Source organism: Taudactylus pleione, unplaced genomic scaffold, assembly GCF_031769625.1.
Source record: "Taudactylus pleione unplaced genomic scaffold, aTauple2 ptg000009l, whole genome shotgun sequence".
Classification (NCBI taxonomy): Eukaryota; Metazoa; Chordata; class Amphibia; order Anura; family Myobatrachidae; genus Taudactylus; species Taudactylus pleione.
In genome coordinates, this window is record NW_028284412.1 from 10,447,920 (window position 1) to 10,469,296 (window position 21,377).

At 47.5% G+C, this 21,377-nt stretch overlaps 1 protein-coding gene across 2 annotated transcripts in view; it reads right to left on the reverse strand.

Annotated features, from left to right (window-relative positions):
• The window catches only part of GTF3C3 (general transcription factor IIIC subunit 3), an 89,283-nt gene that overhangs the window by 64,981 nt on the left and 2,925 nt on the right, over positions 1–21,377 (reverse strand). For both annotated transcript variants that reach the window (XM_088467157.1, XM_088467167.1), the window contains exons 3-4: positions 10,535–10,634; positions 3,652–3,836 (exon numbers count right to left, since the gene is read on the reverse strand). In XM_088467157.1, the coding sequence (XP_088323283.1) occupies positions 3,652–3,836; positions 10,535–10,634 (285 nt within the window). The remainder of the gene's footprint in view (positions 1–3,651; positions 3,837–10,534; positions 10,635–21,377) is intronic.

Sequence of the window (21,377 nt, forward strand, 5' to 3'; positions counted from 1 at the left end):
TTCAAAAAAGCAAGGCGAAGCCCACGGTCTAGTCCCGCTTGTAGGAATGCTAGTACTCTAGACAGACGAAACTCCCGCGGTGCATAACCTCTCGGTCGACACCACTGGAAGAACGTATGCCACACGCGATGGTATATTCTCGCGGAAGACGGTTTCCGAGCTCTTGGTTCGCACTACAGAGCTGGAAAATCCCCTGGACCTCAACATGGCCATCTCAACAACCACGTGCCGGAAGGAGAGGGCATACCCGTGTGAGACCACCTCGAGGACCCAAGTGTCTGTCGTGGTGACCGACCAACACCGGGCGAACTGCAGCAGGCGGCCTCCCACCTTGGGATCCCCCAAAGGGAGGCCCGGACCGTCAGGCCGCAAGCTTGTCATCTGGCTTAGGGGCCGGACGTCTGGTACTCCACGCCTGCTTCCGGGGCTTGGCCGATTTTTTGGGGCCAGCCTGTCGGGGAAAGAACTGTGCTTTAGGCCTACCCTGGGCCCTATAAGGCCGAAAGGACGACGTACTTGAACCGGAAGGAACTGCAGCAGACGGGAGACATGCCGATTTGGCTGCCTCCAGCGTGGCTACAATTTTGTCCAGGTCCGGACCAAAGAGAACTTCTCCGTTAAAAGGCAACACTTCCAAACCCTTTTTGGAATCAGCGTCCGCCTTCCAAGATCGCAACCACAAGGTGCGACGAGCAGCTACAGCTGCCGAAGAAATTCGAGACGCCAGGGTACTAATATCCAAGGCCGCTTCGTTGATATAAGTGGCCGAATCCCGGGGATTTCCGATCAACTCCGTCTGTTCAGCCGAACAGTCGGATTCGAAGGACGCCTCCAACGTATCCGCCCAGCGCTCCATAGCTCTGGCAACCCAGCAAATGGCCATAGCTGGCCGCGCTGCCCCCCCCCGCAAGGGAATAAACGGACTTTAGGCAGATCTCCACCTTGCAGTCCGTAGCATCCTTAAGGGAGGACATGGATGGCATGGGTAAAGTGGCACTACGTACGAGGCGTATCACATGAGAATCCACCTGTGGAGGGGATTCCCACTTAGAAAAATAATTATCCGCGAACAGATAAGCCACTGCCAAACGCCTCTGCGGCTGGTATCGTTTGCCAGGCTGTTTCCACGCCTCCTCTAAATGGTCCACCAACTGACCCGAAAAAGGAAAGACTGTGGCGTCACCCTTAACATCCTTAAAAAAGGCATATTTGGATTTAGACGCCAGAGGAACTTCGTCCTCAATTACCAAAGCTGTGCGGACTGCCCGAATAAGTCCAGGAATATATACCTTGGACCTAGCGTCTGCCACCTTAGTACGGGGAAGTTCCTGGTCGGAAAGATCCAGAATCTCCCCATCATCAGTCGTCACTTCGTCATCCTCATAAGGAGCAGACAGAGACGCCACCGGCCGCTTATGTGGCCGCAACACAGACTCCCCTTGTAACACCTCCGACAAGTGCCGTACAGAACTAGTCAGGGAATTAACCCATGCCGGCTCCTCAGAGAGCGGGAGAGGGGAAATAGGGAGACTGCGGGGTACCACCAATTGCCTCGGGAAACCCTGCATGGGTGACGACCCCACTGATTGCTGGGACAATCCCATCTGCGAGAACGTGGGCTGCGGAGCTAACTAGCCCACCAAGGTTGTAAGCGCCTGAGCGAAACAAGCCCAGGGCGGCTCCTGTACCGGTACTGTGACCGTAATTGGCCGCGCCAATAAAAAACACTTCCGGCATAGGCCCTCCGCACTACCCTCCCCCTCCACTATAGGTACTTTACACGTAGTACACTGAAGCTGGAGAGGAAAGTCACTCTCAGACATAACGGTGGAAAGTATGTGACCCCTCTCACCAATACTTTAAGTATAGCGAGAGACCACCCTGCAGCACCGCACCGCAAGGGCTTTAGCAGAAAGAACAGGGACAGTGATAAGGCTGACAGTTAGAAAATAAAAGTACAGGCAGCAGCGCTAGCACAGTCACATACAATGCAAAGAAAATCAATTCCTGCACTAACAGCGCTGATAAATCAACTACACAGACACAGAGTCTGGTAGGACACAGCGCTGCATAAACAGACCTGACCACAGCGGAGGAGAGGTATGCGGGGGGACCCAAACCACGATGCCTCCGATCATAGGCTTCCAGCAGCGTTCACCATGCCTTGGGAAAGATGGCCACAGAGGAGCATAGAGGAGGCTGGCCTGGGAGAGGAGCGCTGCCACAGGGCCAGTCGGCGTGGGCAGAGAGAGCTGTGTGCAGCGGGGGAGGCGCCGGCTGTGAGACAGGGAAGGCGCGCTCCCCTGGCATGCATTTAACCCCTGGGACGCCGCAGCACCACCGCTCTGCCGCGGTCCTGCTGTCCCAGGAGGGTAGTGGAGGCGCAGGTTAGTACCTGGCTCCACGCTGCAGCCAGTCCCCAGGGAGCCCCCTGCCTGGGGACTCTGGACCATGTATCAGCGGGGGACCCACCGCGGGACCCTGCTGCTTACCTGCTGACCCCCTTAAATCCGGCCATGGTCCTAAACATCTGGGGTCACCGCTAGCTGTGACCCCAGATGCCTACCAGCATCCCCGGATCGGTACCGGCGTTCTGACTGTCCATGCTGTACTTCCAGATGTGCAGCCACAGCTGCATAGAAGAAAACTTCAGGGGCTCTTCATGGCCCCCCTCTAACAGGTGCAACCGACTCCGGCTGGGCACCAAAGATGCCTGGGCTCGGGGGCGGGGTATAGGAGGGGGACCCTAGTGCATCCTGGGAGGCTGAAAACTTAACTCTATGGTGCCCGATGCCTGACGTCATCACCTATATCCCAAGGTATCCTGCGGATACCCTATGGACCCTGAAGTAGAAATAAAAAAATTGCACCTCATTTCTCCTTCTATTCAGAGGCGAATCTTTTTCGCCTATTACATTACATTGACCGTCCGCGTAAGCGAAAAGCAGCTGAAACTGAATACAGAGATAAGTTCCGACCACACGAAAAGCCAAGATCGGCTATACTTTTCGCGTCTAATTGAATACGGGTCATAGATGGCTGGGACTCACTGGCAGTTGGTGTGGCTGCCCTATATGAATTTTGGACTGTGCTGCAGCCCCACCATTGGAGCCGCCTCTGATCGTTTTGATTATTCATGTTTCACATGTTAGAATACATTGACTCTATATACATCTTTCCGGTCTGTATAACAATTTATTCATTTTCTATTCAATTTGGCTAATTAATTATGATAGATGCAAACAATCCAGCGCCGTTTTCTTTATTTCTTAACAAGGGACCTCTTTATACATATATCTTTATAAATGTTATTTTGGAAATTTTACCAGTTAGCCAATAGGTCGAGCTCTTTATGTAAATATCCTATAGCAGAGCTGCTGCAGCCATCTTTGGGAATGGCCACCTGCAGGACCTTTGGTGCCTGGCTTATTGTATTTCTGACCACTGAGACCAGTATCTTTACCAATATTTAGATAAAGCATAACATCTGGGGACTTCAAATAAAAACAAAAATGTTCAGGTGATGTTTAGCAGAAAGAAATTGACTGAAAATGACGCAGTTTTAAATCACATTCAGTAATGCTTTTAAGTTTCAGCTTTAAGTCTGTCCTGTGCAGCTTTGTGTGTAGCTTAACCGGACCTGTAAAATACCTTCATCATCTTTTTGTTTTCTCTATCAAGTTCCATTTCCAAGGCAAAGACATCCCCAGCAGATGGTTGCTGACCGGTATCTTCTCCATCCTCCTCCTCCTCATCTTCATCCTCTCCATCATCCTCCCCAAGCATTGATGCAAATGCACGTTGAACGGACTTGCTGACACCATCTGCTGTGTCCTCTTTGAAAAATTCACAAAGAAACATATATTACAGGGGCAAATTAAATTTTAGAGACAATAGTATGAGAACTTCAATTAGATATATCCTGCATAACATCACACTCACCAACTTTTCTTTTTCCTGGGAGAAACCTGCAGGGGAGATGAAGGGGGACAGCTGATGGGGACGGGGCTGAGTGTTGTACAAATTTAGTCCCATCCCCCCTCACAGAATAATGTCACTTATTGACGGTCTATGAAGGGGAGATGGGACCAAAATGATGCGATTCTCATAGAATCACACCGCTCTCTCCCTTATGGAACCCCCGATTCATGGCATTATGCTCCCGTCTTGCCCCCTCACTAGGAAGGGGGCAGGATTTGGGAGGACAACATGCTATTGGGGTCTGGGGGAGTCTCCCGTACATTTCGGAGTAGAGAAGTTAAAGTTAAACTCTGAAAATGTAAACCTACATTAAACTGCAAAGTGCACAATCTAAAGACACTTGCATCTTTAATCTTTATGACGAGGATCTGCATGGCATCCTAGCACTCCTCGGATTAGCTACAACAAACCCACCACTTACACACAGTTTTATTGCCCGCAGCCAGCACTGTGTGCATCACAATTCTATAGAGCGGAGGACCAAGGTGCACAAAGGTTCCATATCATACTAGCCTAAAGAGGTTACAACAAGCCGGCTATCTCTTTATTACAGCAGAAGATTTAGACAAGAAATACCCGTTCTCCAAGCCACAAAAAAAACAAAACACCATAAAATAGCAAACAAAAAAAGGTTGTTTGAAGTAGATGATCCTAATATCTAGATTTGTTTTTGATTTACAGACATTCTGCATGGCTTCATCAAAACTTTTCAAAATGTATTACTGTACCACACTATCGTGGTGTGAGTTTATGTAATAAGTTCGGAATTGGGTCTTATTGGCCAAGTATAAAAATACAAGGAATTAATTTTGGCAGCTGCTCCTCCCATAACATAAAACAACAGCAACCATAACCATACTTGCGTACCCTCCCGATTTGGTCGGGAGCCTCCCGAAAATCGTGTGCCACTCCCGACCTCCCAGGAAAGCAGGCAAGCCTCCCGCTATCAGCGACACGCCCCCCCCCCCCGCACTTACTATAAAAATCCCGGCAACGGAGGGGCCAGTGACGCGGTGCGCTGAATCGCGTCATCACGGCCCCGCCCCCTGCCTCACAATGCCTTTAAAACCGGCATTGTAAAGAGGGGGCGGAGCCGCGATCGCGATGACACGCCCCCATGCTCCGCCTCAAAATGCACGTCACCCCTGGGCCACGCCCCCTTTTCGCCGTGACCCGCCCCCCGCCGAGAAAGCCCAACAGCTCCCTCCCGGAAGGAGGGAGTGAAACATCGGCATGTATGACCATAACACACCCATAAAATAAAGAACACTCATATGCTAATAATATGAGATATGGTAAGAACTTACCCTTGTTATCTCTATTTCTACGAAGTCCATAGGGTTCCACAGGATACCTTGGGGTATAGGCGATGGCGGCAGACGTGGAGCACCTCAGAGTTAAAGTTTTCAGCCTCCCAGGATGCACTGGGGTCCCTCTCCTATACCCCGCCCCCGAGCCACGGTAAATCAGTTACGTAACAAGCCATAGGCCGGAGGAGGAGAAGAAAGAGAGAGAAGAAAGACTGGAACACACAAGAATCACATTCTCACCAGAAGGAGACAGAAAAACCGGTGACCAGATCAAAGCCCATCTGCAGTACAGGTGCGACAGGGCGGGAGTCCTGTGGAACCCTATGGACTTCGTAGAAATAGAGATAACAAGGGTAAGTTCTTACCATATCTCATATTTTCAGGGTCCATAGGGTATCCACAGGATACCTTGGGGATGTCCCAAAGCAGTATGTTTTAAGGGTGGGGACGCTCATGTGCTGAAAGGAGAATCCGCTGCCCGAAGGAAGCATCCTGAGAGGCAAAGGTATTAAAAGCATAATACCTCACAAAGGTATGGACAGAAGACCACGTGACTGCCTTGCAAAGCTGAACAGCCGAGGCACCACGGCGAGCTGGCCACGGAGGCCCCACAGACAGAGTTGAATAAGCTTTAACAGAGGATGGAAGACCCTCATGAATGTAAGCCTCAGAAATCGCCATGCGAATCCATCCTGCCAAAGTTTGCTTAGTGGCAGGCCAACCCTTCTTACGGAAACCAGAGGACAAACCAGGAGTCCGACTTCCGAAATGAATTGGTATGGTCAACATAAATCCTTAGAGCCCGTACTACAACCAAGGAGGCCTCACCAGTTGCGAGGTCTGGGGAAATAAAGGCTGGTACTATAATTTCTGTATTAGTGTGGAAACCAGATACCACCTTAGACAGGAAAGGGCGAATGCGAAAAAAGAGGGCGACATGAGAGAGCCCCCAAATCGGACACCCTTCTGGCCGAAGCAATGGCCAGAAGAAACACAGTCTTAGCTGTAAGCCATGTTAAATCCACTGAGCCCAGTAGTTCAAATGGCGGTCCTTGGAGAGCCCTTAGGACCACAGCCAAATCCCAAGAAGCCACTGGTGGAACAAAGGGAGACTGAATACGAAGTACACCTTGCATAAAGGTGCGGACATCAGGAAGAGTAGCAAGCCTACGCTGAAATCACACTGAGAGGGCAGAAACCTGCACCTTCAGGGAAGCAAGGCAAAGACCGTGATCTAAGCCCATCTGTAGGAAAGCCAAAACCCTGGATATCCTAAACACCTGAGGATCATAGCCTCTAGTGCGACACCATTCAAAGAAAGTATGCCACACTTTGTGGTAAATTCTTGCAGAAGCAGGCTTCCAAGCTCTGAGCATGGTGAAAAAACACAGAGCTAGAGAAACCCCTGGACCTTGAACGGGCTGTCTGAACAGCCACACCGTCAAAGACAGACGACCCAGGTCCGGGTAATGGCAAGGACCTTAAGATAATAGGCCAGGACGTTGAGTCAACAGCATTTGAGTGTCTATGGAGAGACTCCGAAGATCTGAGTACCAGTGACGTCTGGGCCACGCTGGAGCCATCACCAGGAGCGCGCCTCCTTCTTACTTGAACTTCCGAAGTACTCGAGGAAGAAGGGAGAACGGAGGGAGAGGTATGCAAACTGGAAGGTCCACTGGACCAACAGAGCGTCTACCAGAAGAGCCTCCTCGTTTCTTGTTGTTGACCAGTACACCGTAAGGAGACCATGAGGCTTATCTCTGGAAGGCCCCACTTGTTCACTAGGAATTATAACACCTCCTGGTGAAGAGATCATTCCCCTGGATGCACGGCCTGATGGCTGAGGAAGTCTACTTCCCAGTTGAGGACTCCTGGTATGAACACTGCCAAGACAGCTGGGAGACTGCCTTCCGCCCAAGCCACAACGCAGGCTGAGGGCCCAGTCTGAGATCCAAAAGGGGCGTCCCTTGATGAGGTGGGACGTCTGTAGCCACCAGGCCAGAGACAGCCGTACCTCTGGAGAAAGCACCATTGCCAGTGTCTTTATCTGATTGGGCAACGCGTTTCATCAGAAGATCAACTTCTGCAGAGGTCTGCTCATTGCTGAATGAACACTCGCCGACTCTGAAGACAAATATAAATCTTTGCCTGTAACGCAGAGATCTTTTCCTCTGTCACAAAGATCCTTTGTTGTGTGAGGAACCACTTTCAGGTTATCAGCCACTGAGAGTAAGTGAGCTAGTTTCCGTTACCAGAAGTGACGCTTGGATGCATTATGATTGATGGGAGGTGATTGAAAAAATGCTCAAGGGGTGTGTACAATCAACACTAGGATAAAAGAGACAGTTGTGTCAAGGTAAGCTATACCCTTGTATCCTTTGTTGTAGATGCTGATTTGTTTATAATCTGTGTTGCTACTCCTGAATAAGGTCACAGATTGTGACCGAAACGTTGAGTGAGGTATTTGTGAATTAAAACTGGATTAACTTTTTTCAAGCCTGGTGAGTGCCCCTCTTTATATATATATATATATATATATATATATATATACACACACACACACACTATAGGAGCAAAGCACAACGCTAGTCCTGTCTGATGCTTGTCTAGCCTCAGGTACTTACTGCATGAATATGGCAGAGTGCAATACCAATTTCCACAAATACATATGTCATATAAATGTGAGAAAACCCGCAGTGCCCACATCACCCTCCGCTAACAGTACTGAGCATGTGGTACGTTTTAGCTGAGAAGAATAATCACGTTCACTCACAGACAAGATGAGTGTAAACGATGTGTATGTGACGCACCACACGGAAAAACAGTTTTCATTTTAACTGTGAGGTAATAAGCACCCTGCAGCAGCGCACCGCAAGGGAGAGAAAGACAGGGATAGTAAAATGGCTGACAGTCAGAAGTGCAATTACAGTCAGACAGCGCTAGCATATAGTCACATACAATGCAGAAATAAACCTGCACTTCAGGCACTATGATCAACTATGCAGACACAGAGCCTGGTAGGAAACAGTGCTGCATACACTGACCTCATCGGAGGACAGGTATGCGGGGGACCCAGACCGCACTGTCCCCTGTATCAGAATACAGCAGCGTTCGTCACTTGTATAAAATGGACACCGAGGAGCTGATAGGAGACAGGCCCGGGGGAGGAACGCTGCCACAGCTGAGGAAAGGTATGTGCAGCGGGGGAGGCACCGCTTGTGAGACAGGGTAAGCACATACCCCTGGCATGCTATTAAACCCTGGGACGCTGGAGCACTTTCCATACTGCTGCAGCCCACTGTCCCTGGTGGTCTAGTGGAAGCGGAGGATCAGTACCTTGCTCCACGCGCAGCCTGTCCCCAGGGAGCCCCCTGCCTAGGGACAAATAAGACTGTGAATCGGCAGTAACCCACCACGGGTTCCCGCCGCTTACCTGAATCCCCCGTGAATCTGGTCACAGTCTGGAATACGGGAGTCCCCGCTAGCTGAGACCCTGGTACCCGCCAGCATCCCCGGATCAGTACCGGCGTTCTGGCCCGGCGGGGTGGAGGAGCGGCAGCATGGACCTCTAATTAGCTTGTCCATGCTGCCCGCTCATATTCATCGCAGCAACGCTGCTGGAAGAAACTTCAGGGCTGTTACAACAGCCCCACTCTGAAGAGGTGATCTGACTCCGTGCCGGGCACCTACGAAACTGATTGATTTGCCTTGGCTGGGGGCGGGGTATAGGACAGGGACCCCAGTGCATCCTGGGAGGCTGCAAACTTTAACTGTAGTGCCCGATGTCTGCCGCCATCGCCTATACCCCAAGGTATCCTGTGGATACCCTATGGACCCTGAAGTAGAAAATACAATACATCGCAGATGCCATAGACCTACTATTCTCTAGACTAATCCTTGATTATTCAGCAAAATAAGTTGATGAGCCTTGTCCATTTTAAAACACACTAAAGGTGACCCAAGAATGCAAGGAGAGCATAAATGTACTATGCACCAAATGCAAGCTAATGGTCTAGACACAGAGCCCTCAGGCAATGTACTTACATACACACTGTGCTGAAACAGAGTTAACAACCACTAAATAAGCATTCCCTTAGGACTTTTGTAATCTATAGTTATAGTTAGATCAATAGACAAAGAGCCCTCCGAACCTTATATCTCACATCTATCCTTGCCTGTCTAACTGCATGATCATTACATAATTTGCATGTTTGGAATTGTATCGTCATACCTGTCATAATAACTTACACACGTTGCACAAATGTTCTCTTATGACTTATACAGTCATGTCTGCATTTCCTTAATATATGGTGCTGCAGAAATTTTGTGAGGTCTTATAAATAAACTTTGATGACGACCATAGTCCAAACCATAGTCACATTACAATCCAAGCATGTTAATAATGAGCTAAAGAAAAACTTTCAAAGCTCCAGTGTGGTCAACCATGAGTCAGTGCATCCTGACAAGCGACTGCTAAGCAGTTAGTGAGCGTGTTCCAACAGACCCCAATTGTATTTTGACCTCACACAACACTTCTGAAGGCAATGCTGTAATAGATTCCATGACAAAGTCAGTATGTCAGAAACTGGGTATGCAACCCTGTTCACGACATATCGCATTGGCTGTGCTGCACACCCGATGGACAGATAACACCGCCAACCCGGGACCAGAGGGTCCAAGCAGATGATGGCCGTTCAGTGTGTACGAATGACCATCATCTGCAGATATTATCTGTCAGTTGTGTACCCACCTTTAGGACACCGGGGGCTCAGTTACTCCTTTGGTCCCAGCAGCCCTGCTCTATCATTATGTCATCATGGTGACACATGTTTGGTAAGGGGGAAGGGGGCAGTGGGCACAGGACGCATTATCGCCCTGCACAAGGTTGTTATGTTAAGGGAATATTTACATTTGAGGCTTCAGTGACCCTTTGCATTGTCAGTTGTTTTCAGTATTTAAATCAGAGGGGTCCAGTCCTGCTTTAAAGTCTGCTGGTGATTAGAATGCCCCAGCTTTACTTCATCAGAGGGTCAAGTTACTTACATTGTCGCTTTCATTTACTAACATATCAATAATCAAAATAGATCAGTAAAGAAATTGAATACTCTTTAATGTTACCAGTGGCACATGCACTGCATTTTAAGCTCTGTAGCATAGGAATAGGCAACCAGTTATAAAGATATAATAGAAGAAAACAAATAAAAAAGGTAAACAAATCTGTAAACATGTTGAAAAAAAAATACCTTTGTCCTCATTGTACACTGCACATTTTGATGTGGAAGGACCACTAGGCTCATTAGAGTCACCAGCTGTAGTGTCTGTAGGTATTACACTTGAAACATCCTAAATACAACAAAATAGTGTGTTAATCTATTAAACATAGACTTCGGTACTTACCAGTTAAATCCCTTTCTCCGATTCCACTGGGGACACTGGAGGATAAAGACACTGGGGTATAGACGGGTGGATGAGTGGAGCTGGCACAATAAATCTTTAAGTGTGAGTAATTCCTCCCTCTCTATCCCCAGCCCCAGTTAGAGAAATGGAGGCCGAGGAGACGGAAACAGAATCAGAAGACAAACTGAGGAGAAGGAATCAAACAAGACGGCAAAAGCCGAACAGAAAACACACACACAACACGAATGTAAAACAGAACACAATGGCAGTGTCGGAGAAAGTGCTTTTACTGGTAAGTACCAAACTCCTATTTCCTCCTTGATCCACCAGGGGATACTGGTGATCAAGACATTGGGGACGTCCCAAAGTTTTGTACCATGTGACCGCACGGCATAACAGAGTTGCTGAGGCTCCACGACGGGTAGCCCAAGAAGCACCCACCGCACGAGTGGACTGCGCAGGAAGAGAAAACGGCGGAAGCCAGGCACGTAACATCATACGCCTATCGGCCAAACTGATCCATCTGGCCCTCGTCCTGCGTAGAAGCAGGCCAACCACGTTAGCAGAATCCTAAAGGACAACAAGGAAACTGGGCCACAATGCTGCGGTATGGGCCACATAAATCCGAAGAACCCGCACCACATCCAAGGAGAGGGACGACAGAGAGCCATCCGACCACACCGGAACACAATCGGCTGGGTGATGTGGAAGGCTGAAATCACCGTAGGCAGGAAAGACAGCAAGGTATGGAGTTCTTTACAGACATCATGAAAAATGAGATAAAGGAAGCCGAAAAAAGATGGCTCCCAACTCTGAAACCCGCCTGGCCAAAGCCAAGACCAATAAGAGAGCCCTCTTCCGAGAGAGGAGTTTCAGCTTCACATCCTAGAAAAACTTGCACAGAGAAGACTAGAGGAACAACAGAGATGTAGGCGGGACAAACGGAAGCTGTATTCAGAGAACTTCCCTGAAGGAAAGTTTTAACCTGAGGGAACAAAGCCAGGTGGCGCTTAAAAATGTTGACAATGCCAAAACCTGAACCTAGAGAGAACCGAGGCGTAACCCAGCGTCCAAGCCCCGAAGTAGAGGAGACGGGACAACAGAGGAAGTGTTGGGAAACACCAGGTCACATAAGATTACCAGATGCGATGATAATGAGCTGACGTAATGGCGCGCTAGCCTATTGCATGGTAGGAACCATAGAGTCCGTGAACCCCGCTACAACTAAAGATAGCAGCCTCAACAGCCACGCCATTAATGCAGCCGCTGTAAGTCTGGGTAAAACAAACTAACTTAAAAGCAGGAGGTCCGGGCGAAGTGGTAGTAGCCAGGGATCCTCGACGAGGAGCAGTTGGAGATCTAAGAACCAGTCCCAACCGGACTAGTTCGGAGCCACCACGATGACCATGGCCATTCTAGCTTGAAACACTTGAGGACTCGCGGAAGAAATGGAAAAGGAGGAACACAAGATCGTAGCTCCAAGGCGCTGTCAGAGCGCCTACCGCCTCTGCACTTGGATCCTGAGTACTGAAGCAGTATCCACTGTGAAACCATGCCAGATATAATATATATGAAACACATATACGCATGTATACATATATACACATATTACATTACATTTACCAACCTGTCATAGGAAGAAAACCTGTGACAGAATCGCAGTGAAGCTATAGCACCAGTTTTCTATATATAGTGGGGGCAGAGCCAGAAGGACTCCTAATAACTCACTGCCCTTGAGAAGACCTGGCTCCAAACAGCGGTGGATACAGCCAGCGATGCAGCAAACCAGCGCCTTGTAGGACAGTTTGATGTCTTAGGTGTGATCTGAATAAAATGGCGCCAGTCTGTTGTACTGCGCGCCAACTGAGGGAGAGGCTGTGAAGAGGGCGGCGCCTGCTCCTACTCCCAGGAGCAGTAATGGTCGTCGGACCTAAGCCCCTCCACCTCACCGCCAGGAACAGAGCCCCGGCGCAAACCCCGGCCGGTCTGAACAGGCAAACAAACTACCACCGCTGCTCACCACCAGGCATTAGACCGCGGCCATGTGAAGGAAGTAGAGTCGCTCCCCGCTGGCTTTCTGTCACTCCTAATGACAGCCGTGGCAAGGCACCGCGCTGTCACAGTGTAAACACTCAGACCATCGTGCAGGGGTGCTGAGTACATACAGCACAGAGGGTGCAGGGATCACCTGCACACTAAAGACATGGCAACTGCCGTACAGTCTCCCCTTAATGGGAGACACTGGCGGAACTTGGGGACCTGCGACTACGTGCGGTAGCTCCGCCTCCTTTAGTTCACGCTGGCATCACACATGGAGCATTTCAAGCGGGTGGGGGAAGATCTCTCTCAGTCCTCCGCTACACATTATACTTGCCACTGCCGGTGAACAGGTCTGCGGCGAAGCATGGGGTAGCACGGACGCAGCTTCTGCAGTAAGCTATGGCGTGTCCCTCCCTGATCTACTCCCAGATTGCCTGGGACCCGGACATCCACTCTAGCGGAGGCGGGTCCCTCCAAGTGGTAGGCTGACAGATGCAGCTCTCTTTTCGCCTGTCCTCAATGCTGTGGGAAGCTCGAAAATAAATAAAGTTAAAATAAAGATAAAAAATATTAAGTATGGGCTGAGCTCCGCCCCAAGTGCTCGGCTCCCTCTGGGGATAGAGGGGGAGGAGTCACTAGACAATTAAAGATTTAAAGTGCCAGCTCCTCTCATCCACCCGTCTATACCCCAATGTCTTGATCTTCAGTGTCTCCTGGTGGATGAAAGAGAAAAAAATATTCATATCATTACAGATTTGTTAGATTTCCAGCACTGCAGAAAACTCACGGTATGACTAACACACATATTCAAATAATGAAACTAGTGTAAAGCTGCTCTCTTTTTTTTTTTTTATCTTGAGTAAAAACACACCACTCCAATTACTGTATACACTAAAAAAATAACACTCTCTATGTCTACATTATTAGGTAATACACCATGACTTTAAATGACTGTGCATCAATAAAGATCTGTTGGCTAGAACAAACCCAAGGTTCAGAGCAAATAAAATGGACATGTCTTAAAACTTTGCCCTTGACTGCCAGGAGTGATTTGCATCAGGTTTGTGTAGCAGATGTAACCTCACACAAGATTAGGCAATTGCTGAATATACACTGATAAGCCATAACATTAAAACCACCTTCCTAATATTGTGTAGGTCACCCTCGTGCCGCCAAAACAGCTCTGACCAGTCGAGGCATGGACTCCACAAGACATCTGAACGTGTACTGCAGTATATGGCACCAAAACGTTAGCAGCAGACCCATTAAGTCCTGTAAATTGCGAGTTTAGAACCTCCATGGCTCAGACTTGTTTTTCCAGCAAATCCCACAAATGCTCGATCAGATTGAGATCCGGGGAAATTGGAGGCCAAGTCAAAGCATTCCAGATTAATTTTTGCAGTGTGGCAGGGCGCATAATCCTGCAGAAAGAGGCCACTGCCATCAGAGAATACCAGTGCAATGAAGTCGTTTACTTTACTGCAACAATGTTTACGTATATGGTACATGTCAAAGTAAAGCCTGGTACACACCATACGATTTCTTGAACGATATGCCAGATTCCAACGGATCAGAACGACATATCGTCAAAATCGTCTAGTGTGTACCCACTATGTCAGCTGTTGTGCACTCCCGTTGCATCGTCAGATTGTCCCTACATGCAGCTCAACCTGACGATGACTGATGACCCCATGCAGTGGGATGCGGTAGGGGCCAACATACTGGGCGGTCGAGCACCAGATAGTGAAATGTGTACCGCCCGCCCGATAGGTTGGCCTGTCGGCGAGGGGAGGGTGTCTCCCGTCGTATCGCTGGGTACACATATCGTATTGTGTGTACCCAGCTTCATCCACATGAATGGCAGGACCCAAGGTTTTCCAGCACAACATTGCCTAGAGAATCACACTGCCTCCGCCGTCTTGCCTTCTTCCATCCTGGAGACATTTCTTACCCAGGTAAATAACGCATGGGCATTCTGACCGGCATTCTACGCAGCAAGCAGTGCGTTCTGACTGGAGATGAGTAGGTTCGGATCTCAGAGATCCGAACCCACCCGAATTTTGAGATCAGGGGCGAGAACCGAACGTGCGTTCGGTTCCCCCGCCGGCCCCAGATCTCAAACAGAGGCAAAACCATAGAGACAAAATCTTGCGGCTCGCAAGCTTTCGTCTCTATGTATATAAGGGACCACGCGGCGGCCGCCATTTCACTCCGTCTGTGGAGACTGAACAGGGAGGGTGGGTAGTGTAGGGCTGGGAGAAGTAGTACTTACCTGTGCTGGTGCTGTGTCCTGGGCTGGTGCACTGCTGATCCATCTGGTGCTGTCACTGCTGTGCTGTCTGCTGTGTTCATCTGGGCTGATGCTGATCCATCTGGTGCTGTCACTGCTGTGCTGTCTGCTGTGTTCATCTGGGCTGGTGCTGATCCATCTGGGCTGGAGTTCCGGACCCGAAAAAAAAGTGTCTTTTGTCTATTTTTTTTTCTGTGTGTGCAGGTTAGGCTTAGCCACACGAGATACAGCAACGCAAGTTGCAACCTAGTGCTACCCGACTCCAGTCGTCATCAATCTGTGCTCTGGGCCCAAGTTCTGGACACGAAAAAAAAAAAATATATAGTGTCTTTTGTCTATTTTTTTTCTGAGTGCGCACGACTGCACGTGTGTGACTTTTGTAACCGCACCTTGGCTACACTATTGGAGCTTGTGACACTGCTTCATGACCACAGAAAATATGGAAGGCTGTCAGATGAGAGGAGAGCAAGGCCAAGAACCACATGTTGTAGCTGCCGCCAGCAGTCATCATGATGATGCAAGGCCGCCAACTTCCTCGTCCTCTATGAAAGCCCATGCCCCAGGGCTTAAGTCACGCCATGGATATGGTAAAGCTACTTTTACTGTAGTAAAGAAAAAAAAAAAACTAAAGGCAAGTTGCCTTTAGATAAACAAAAAATTGGCAATATGCCATTCACTACACAAAGTGGCAAGGAAAGGATAAGGCCTTGGCCTTTATTTATGATGACTGCTGGTTCTGAAAGCCCTTTTGTTTGTAGTGGTGGTGGTACCATTAAAAAATTGTTAAGATGAGTAAGACAGCTACGGAAAAACCAAGTGTGTGCCCTGAGAAATCCTAATCACAAATCCTCGAGGAGAGTGCAAGTGTGTCCGCGGTTGCCATGTGTGAGCCAGACCTAAATACTAGTGTACTGGAGGATCATCCAAGTTCCAACATTTGTGTGCCATCTGTAAATGTGGGGAAGGGCAGTCAACATCTTGCAGACGTAGTCAGTGAGGATGCTTCTGTGGAATTTCACATGGAGGAGGAAGATATTTTGGTAGTTGAAGGCGCTAAGGATGATGAGGATGTTGATGATGAAGATGTTGGTGATGAGGATGTTGATGCCGAGGATGTCCTTTGTGTAAGTAAGGCAACAGCTGTTGCCCATGGATTGAAAAAGCCAAAGCCCATTGTTGTCATGCCGGGGCAAAAGACAAAAAATCCACTTCTCGCGTGTGGAATTATTTCCACCCAATCCGGACAACAGTTGTAAAGCCATATGTATCATTGCCAAGCAAGAGTGAGTAGAAGGAGGGACCCAAACCACCTAGGAACCTCCTCCTTGTTACGTCACTTGGAGCACATTCAAATATCAAAGTGTATGTCGCCAAGTTCCAAAACTCAACAAGTCCAGTGTCACCTACCTGCTCCCTCTCTGTGGGATCCAAGCGCCTTCGATCTCCACCATCAACATCCTCATTCTTCATCGGGAGTAGTCCTGCTGCATCCAATGTTGTTATTCAAAGCATGATTGACTCCTCTCCTATCCGCGATTCCTCAGAAGGATCCTTGATAACTACGCCTGTTGCTGCTGCTGTGAGTGGATCTTCATTCCAGAAGGGGACCAAGAGGAAGACTACTTGAAGTGTATCCTCCAAATAACAATTAACTGTCAAACAATTGTTTGCAAGGGCAAATAAGTATGACAGCAATCACCCAGTTGCACAGCGGATTACCGATGTCATAACAGCTATGCTGATATTAGATGTGCGTCCAGCATCCGCCATTACTGCAGTGGGTTTTCAACAGTTAATTGAGGTCCTGTGTCCTCGCTACCAGATCCCTTCTAGAATTCACTTCGCTAGAACAGCCATTACAAGTCTGTACAAGGATATTAAAAAAAACCTTATTAATGTCCTCAGAAATGCCGTTGTACCCACTGTCCACTGATATGTGGACAAGTGGGACAGGGCAAACTAAGGATTACATGACTGTGACAGCCCACTGGGTAGGTGATTTGCCTACAACAGCAACATCTACCAAAAGACAGCTGATACAGAGGCAGGCTACTCTTTGTATAACTGGTTTCACTAAGAGGCATACAGCTGAGAACCTCTTAGAAAAACTCAGGGAAATCATTGCTAAATGGCTTACCCCACTTGGATTCTCCTCGGGATTTGTGATTTCGGCCAATGCCACCAATATTGTGAGAGCATTACATGTGGGCGAATTCCAACATGTCCCATGTGTTGCTCACACAATTAATTTGGTGGTGCAACATTTTAAAAAAAATGACAGGGGCGTGCAGGAGATGCTCTCGGTGGCCAGCAAAATATCCGGACATTTTAGACATTCAGCAACCGCTTGTCAAAGATTGCATGACCAGCAGGTACTGTTAAGTTTGCCCTGCCAGCAGCTGAATCAAGAGGTAGTAACTCGGTGGAATTCTAGCCTCTATATGCTTCAGCGGATGGAGGAACTGCAAAAGGCCATCCAGAGCTATACAACAGACTATGACATAGGCCGTGGAGGGGGAATGCACCTTACTCAAGCGCAGCGGAGAATAATTTCTGTGTTGTGCAAGGTTCTCAAACCCTTTGAACTTGCCACATGTGAAGTTAGTTCAGACACTGCCAGCTTGAGTCAGGTCATTCCCCTCATCAGACTTTTGCAAAAACATCTGGAGAAACTGAAGGAGGAGCTGAAACGGAGTGATTGCGCAAGGTATGTCGGACTGGTGGATCAAGCCCTTGATTCACTTCACCAGGATCCAAGAGTCGTCAATCTATTGAAATCTGAAAAATATACTTTGGCCACCATTCTGGATCCTAGGTTTAAGTCCTACCTTATGAGTTTTTTTTCCAACAGACTGAAATCTAAAACTATGCAAAGAGCTGTTGGTAAAAGAAATTGTCAGCTGCAGCCGCAAGTGAAACGCCATCATCTCCTCCTTCAGTTTCTATAGCTGCCATGAAAAAAACTAAATTTTCCTTACAGAATGCCTGCTGGTCATGCAGATGTTCACCAAAAAATGACATCTGGTCGGGCTTGAGAGAACTCCCTACTAGTGACATGTCTACAGTGATTATGTGTGATACAGTCTCTATTCACAGAATGGTGGAGGACTATTTCAGAGATAACATCCTAATAGGCATGTCAGATTGCCTCTTTTTCCTGCCAGTACTGAAAGGGACTATTTGGAGTCCCATACACAAACTGGCTTTGCATTACTTAAGTTGCCCACCCTCCAGTGTGTACTCCAAAAGAGTTTTCAATGCAGCTGGCAACCTTGTCAGTGATCGGCGTAGGAGGTTACTTCCTCAAAATGTGGAAAAGATGATGTTCATTAAAATGAAATACAAATTCCACGAGGAAGACCTCTACCAACAATTACATAAAAAAATTACAGAGGTGCCTATGGTGGATTACAGCGGGGACAAATTAATATTATGTGAAGAAGAGGATGACGAGGACGACGACAACTTGTAATGTAAAGCCAATTTGTGTATGGGATCATTTTCATTTCCATATCCAATGCACATTGGCAGCTTGTTTTATGGGGGTCCAAACAAACCAATAATTTCAGCCACAATTGGCAGTCCTTGTCGCTGCAATGATCGGTTTGTTAAACTGTGAATGTCCTGTTTCGTATACATCATAAGGGCGGGTGGGAGGTCCCAAGGACTATTCCATCTTACACCTTTTTCCTTTCCATTATGTGATGGTTGGGGTATTGCTGACTGACATTTTAAATTAATGTTATGGTTGGTTCAGGAACCAATGATTTGTTTTTAAATTAATTTATTATCAATTTTACAGTCAGGGGCTACACCCAATTAATTGTTTTTTTACTTCTTTAATTCAATTATTATTCATTATTCAGCCCGGGGCTGCACCAATGAATTGTTATTTAATTTATTTACTATCAATTTTACAGCCAGGGGCTGCACCAATAATTGTTTATTAATTAATGTATTATCAATTTTACAGCCAGGGGCTGCACCAACTATCAATTTTTCAATCCTCAAGGGTATCACAACCATCATCTTTGCACAGTCCTCAACTCTATTAATAATTATATCAATCAGTTTTGAGCCAGCAAGCTGGATGCAACCTTTTGGCCCTTTAACTAGATGAAAAAAAAATCAATATTGTGAGTTGTGAGGTGGTCAAAATTTACTGGAAACGAGTGGAAATAAATATTATTGAGGTTATTAATACCTTAGGAACAAAAAAAAAGCCAATTTTATGTGATTTTAGCTGTTTTTTTGATTTTATAAGAAAAAAATCCAGATCCAAAACCAAAAAACACAGAGGTGAGGTTTTGGCAAAACCAATCCAGATCCAAAACCAAAACACGGGGGTCGGCGCACATCCCTAGTTCTGACACCTCTCTGTCATAGCAAGCATTAGGACCAGAAGAGCTAGCCTTCGCTCGCCACACGCATCAGTGAGCCTTGGGTTCTCATGAGCCTGTTGCCAATTCACAGGTTGTCCTTCCTTGGGCCATTTTTGGTAGGAACTAACCACTGCATACCGGGAACACCTAACAAGACCTACTGTTTTGGAGAGTCTCTGACCCTGAATTGAATGCAGGGCGATGTGGTCTTCAGATCTCTACAAGGTTCAAGAAAGGTAACGTCATTTAGTAATCTTCAAATGAAAAGATAAAAACAAACCACCCCTATGAAACAAACAAATTAAAAATAGGAAACTATTTGGAATAGCATAAATGCTGTCTTTGAGGAGAAAAATGTTAAGGCTGAAGTTCATTCACTACTGTATGCCATTTCTAGGTGCTATGTTATTTTTATTATGTGAATACAATTCACATTTTTTAAAGGTTATGAGAAATCAATTTACTCCTGAAACAAAGGAGAGGGACGTCAGACACATACATGCTAATTACATGTTCACCCTGCGACATGTCTCTATGACAAAGATGACAAACAAGATCCACATGAGCCAAGATATACCTGCAAAGCCAATTGGAGAGGACTGGTTCCTACAGATGTGTCCTCATACACTATTGATGCAATCAAGCCAAACAGATCTTCTCAGCGTGCCAGGTCCTGTGTGACTTGACTTGCGCTGAGCGTCTTTTTTACCAGAAAATTGTGTCTAATTTGAAATGTGACACTGAGATATCCATATGGGACTGAGGACCTCATTCAGAGTCGGTCGTTGCGGCCGCATGGTCGTACGCCACCGATATTCGCTGAACTGCGCATGCGTAAAGTTCGCAATGCGCGTGCGCAAACTAGCTGCTACGATCAGAAATTTCTCTCTCCTTGAACACAGCCAGGTCGGTAGTTTGAGTGACAGAATGAGGCGTTTGTGGGTGGTAACAGGGGAAGGTGCTTGAAAACGGGGGAGTGGAGATCCGAACGCAGGCGTGCCTAATTATGCGAACGGCGTTTTATGGGAGTGCATAATTAACAAAGTAGTGTCATGGCACACGTGACATGGGTGGTTTGTACACTGACCTGATCGTAGTGTTTAAGAGAGGGTATGGTCAACCTTAAAGCTCTACGACCAGTTTCGATGGTTCCCGATGGTCTCGATTAATCCTTATATGCCCGGAGATGACGTGTAATGCCTACGAGAAGGGAGCGTATTTTTTGTCTTCCGGCCGCTTCCTCCCCTTGGTCGGCCAGCTAACGATCCGATCTTAAGAACGCAACATGCGAGTGCATCATTTGCATATCCGGCCCCTTTTCCCGTACGACTGTGCGGCCGCAACGACCGACTCTGAATGAGGTCCTGAGTCTGCACCTGTATACGAAATGCTATGATGCCGCTGTGTTTATTCTATTGTGTGTTGTACACAGACTCAGACGCACACAGATATAGAAGTGTCGCATATCAAATTAATAAGTGCTGTCTCATGAAGCGGTTATGTTGCATCAGATTTTCGGGCGAAATACATGAAAAAAATAAAGACACTCAGCACAAGTAAAATGGCACCAGAAGAGGAGGCTCACTCACACAATACTAAACTAAACAATTATCGGGTCGTTCAGCCAAAAATTGTATGATAGATGTAATAATTGTATAGTGTAAACATTGACTTTTGAAATTCATATGGGTTATATTGCGCTATACAGTGCCTATACCTTACAGCTGAAGACATCCATTTAGCCCAGCTGAATTTCTGGGCTCCACATGCTGCATGGGCCTGGGGGCACCATACTGTATGTTGTGGCATTAGTGGGATTCTCATAACTGACTAACATGACTGTCATACAGCCACTTGTGGTGCTGGACAGGTCGCGGTCTTCAGTATGGGATCATCTATACGTCCAGGAAAATAGTGTCTTCCCATTACGGACCACCTGGAAGTTTCACTAATTGCTATATCATTCAGAATTTGGAT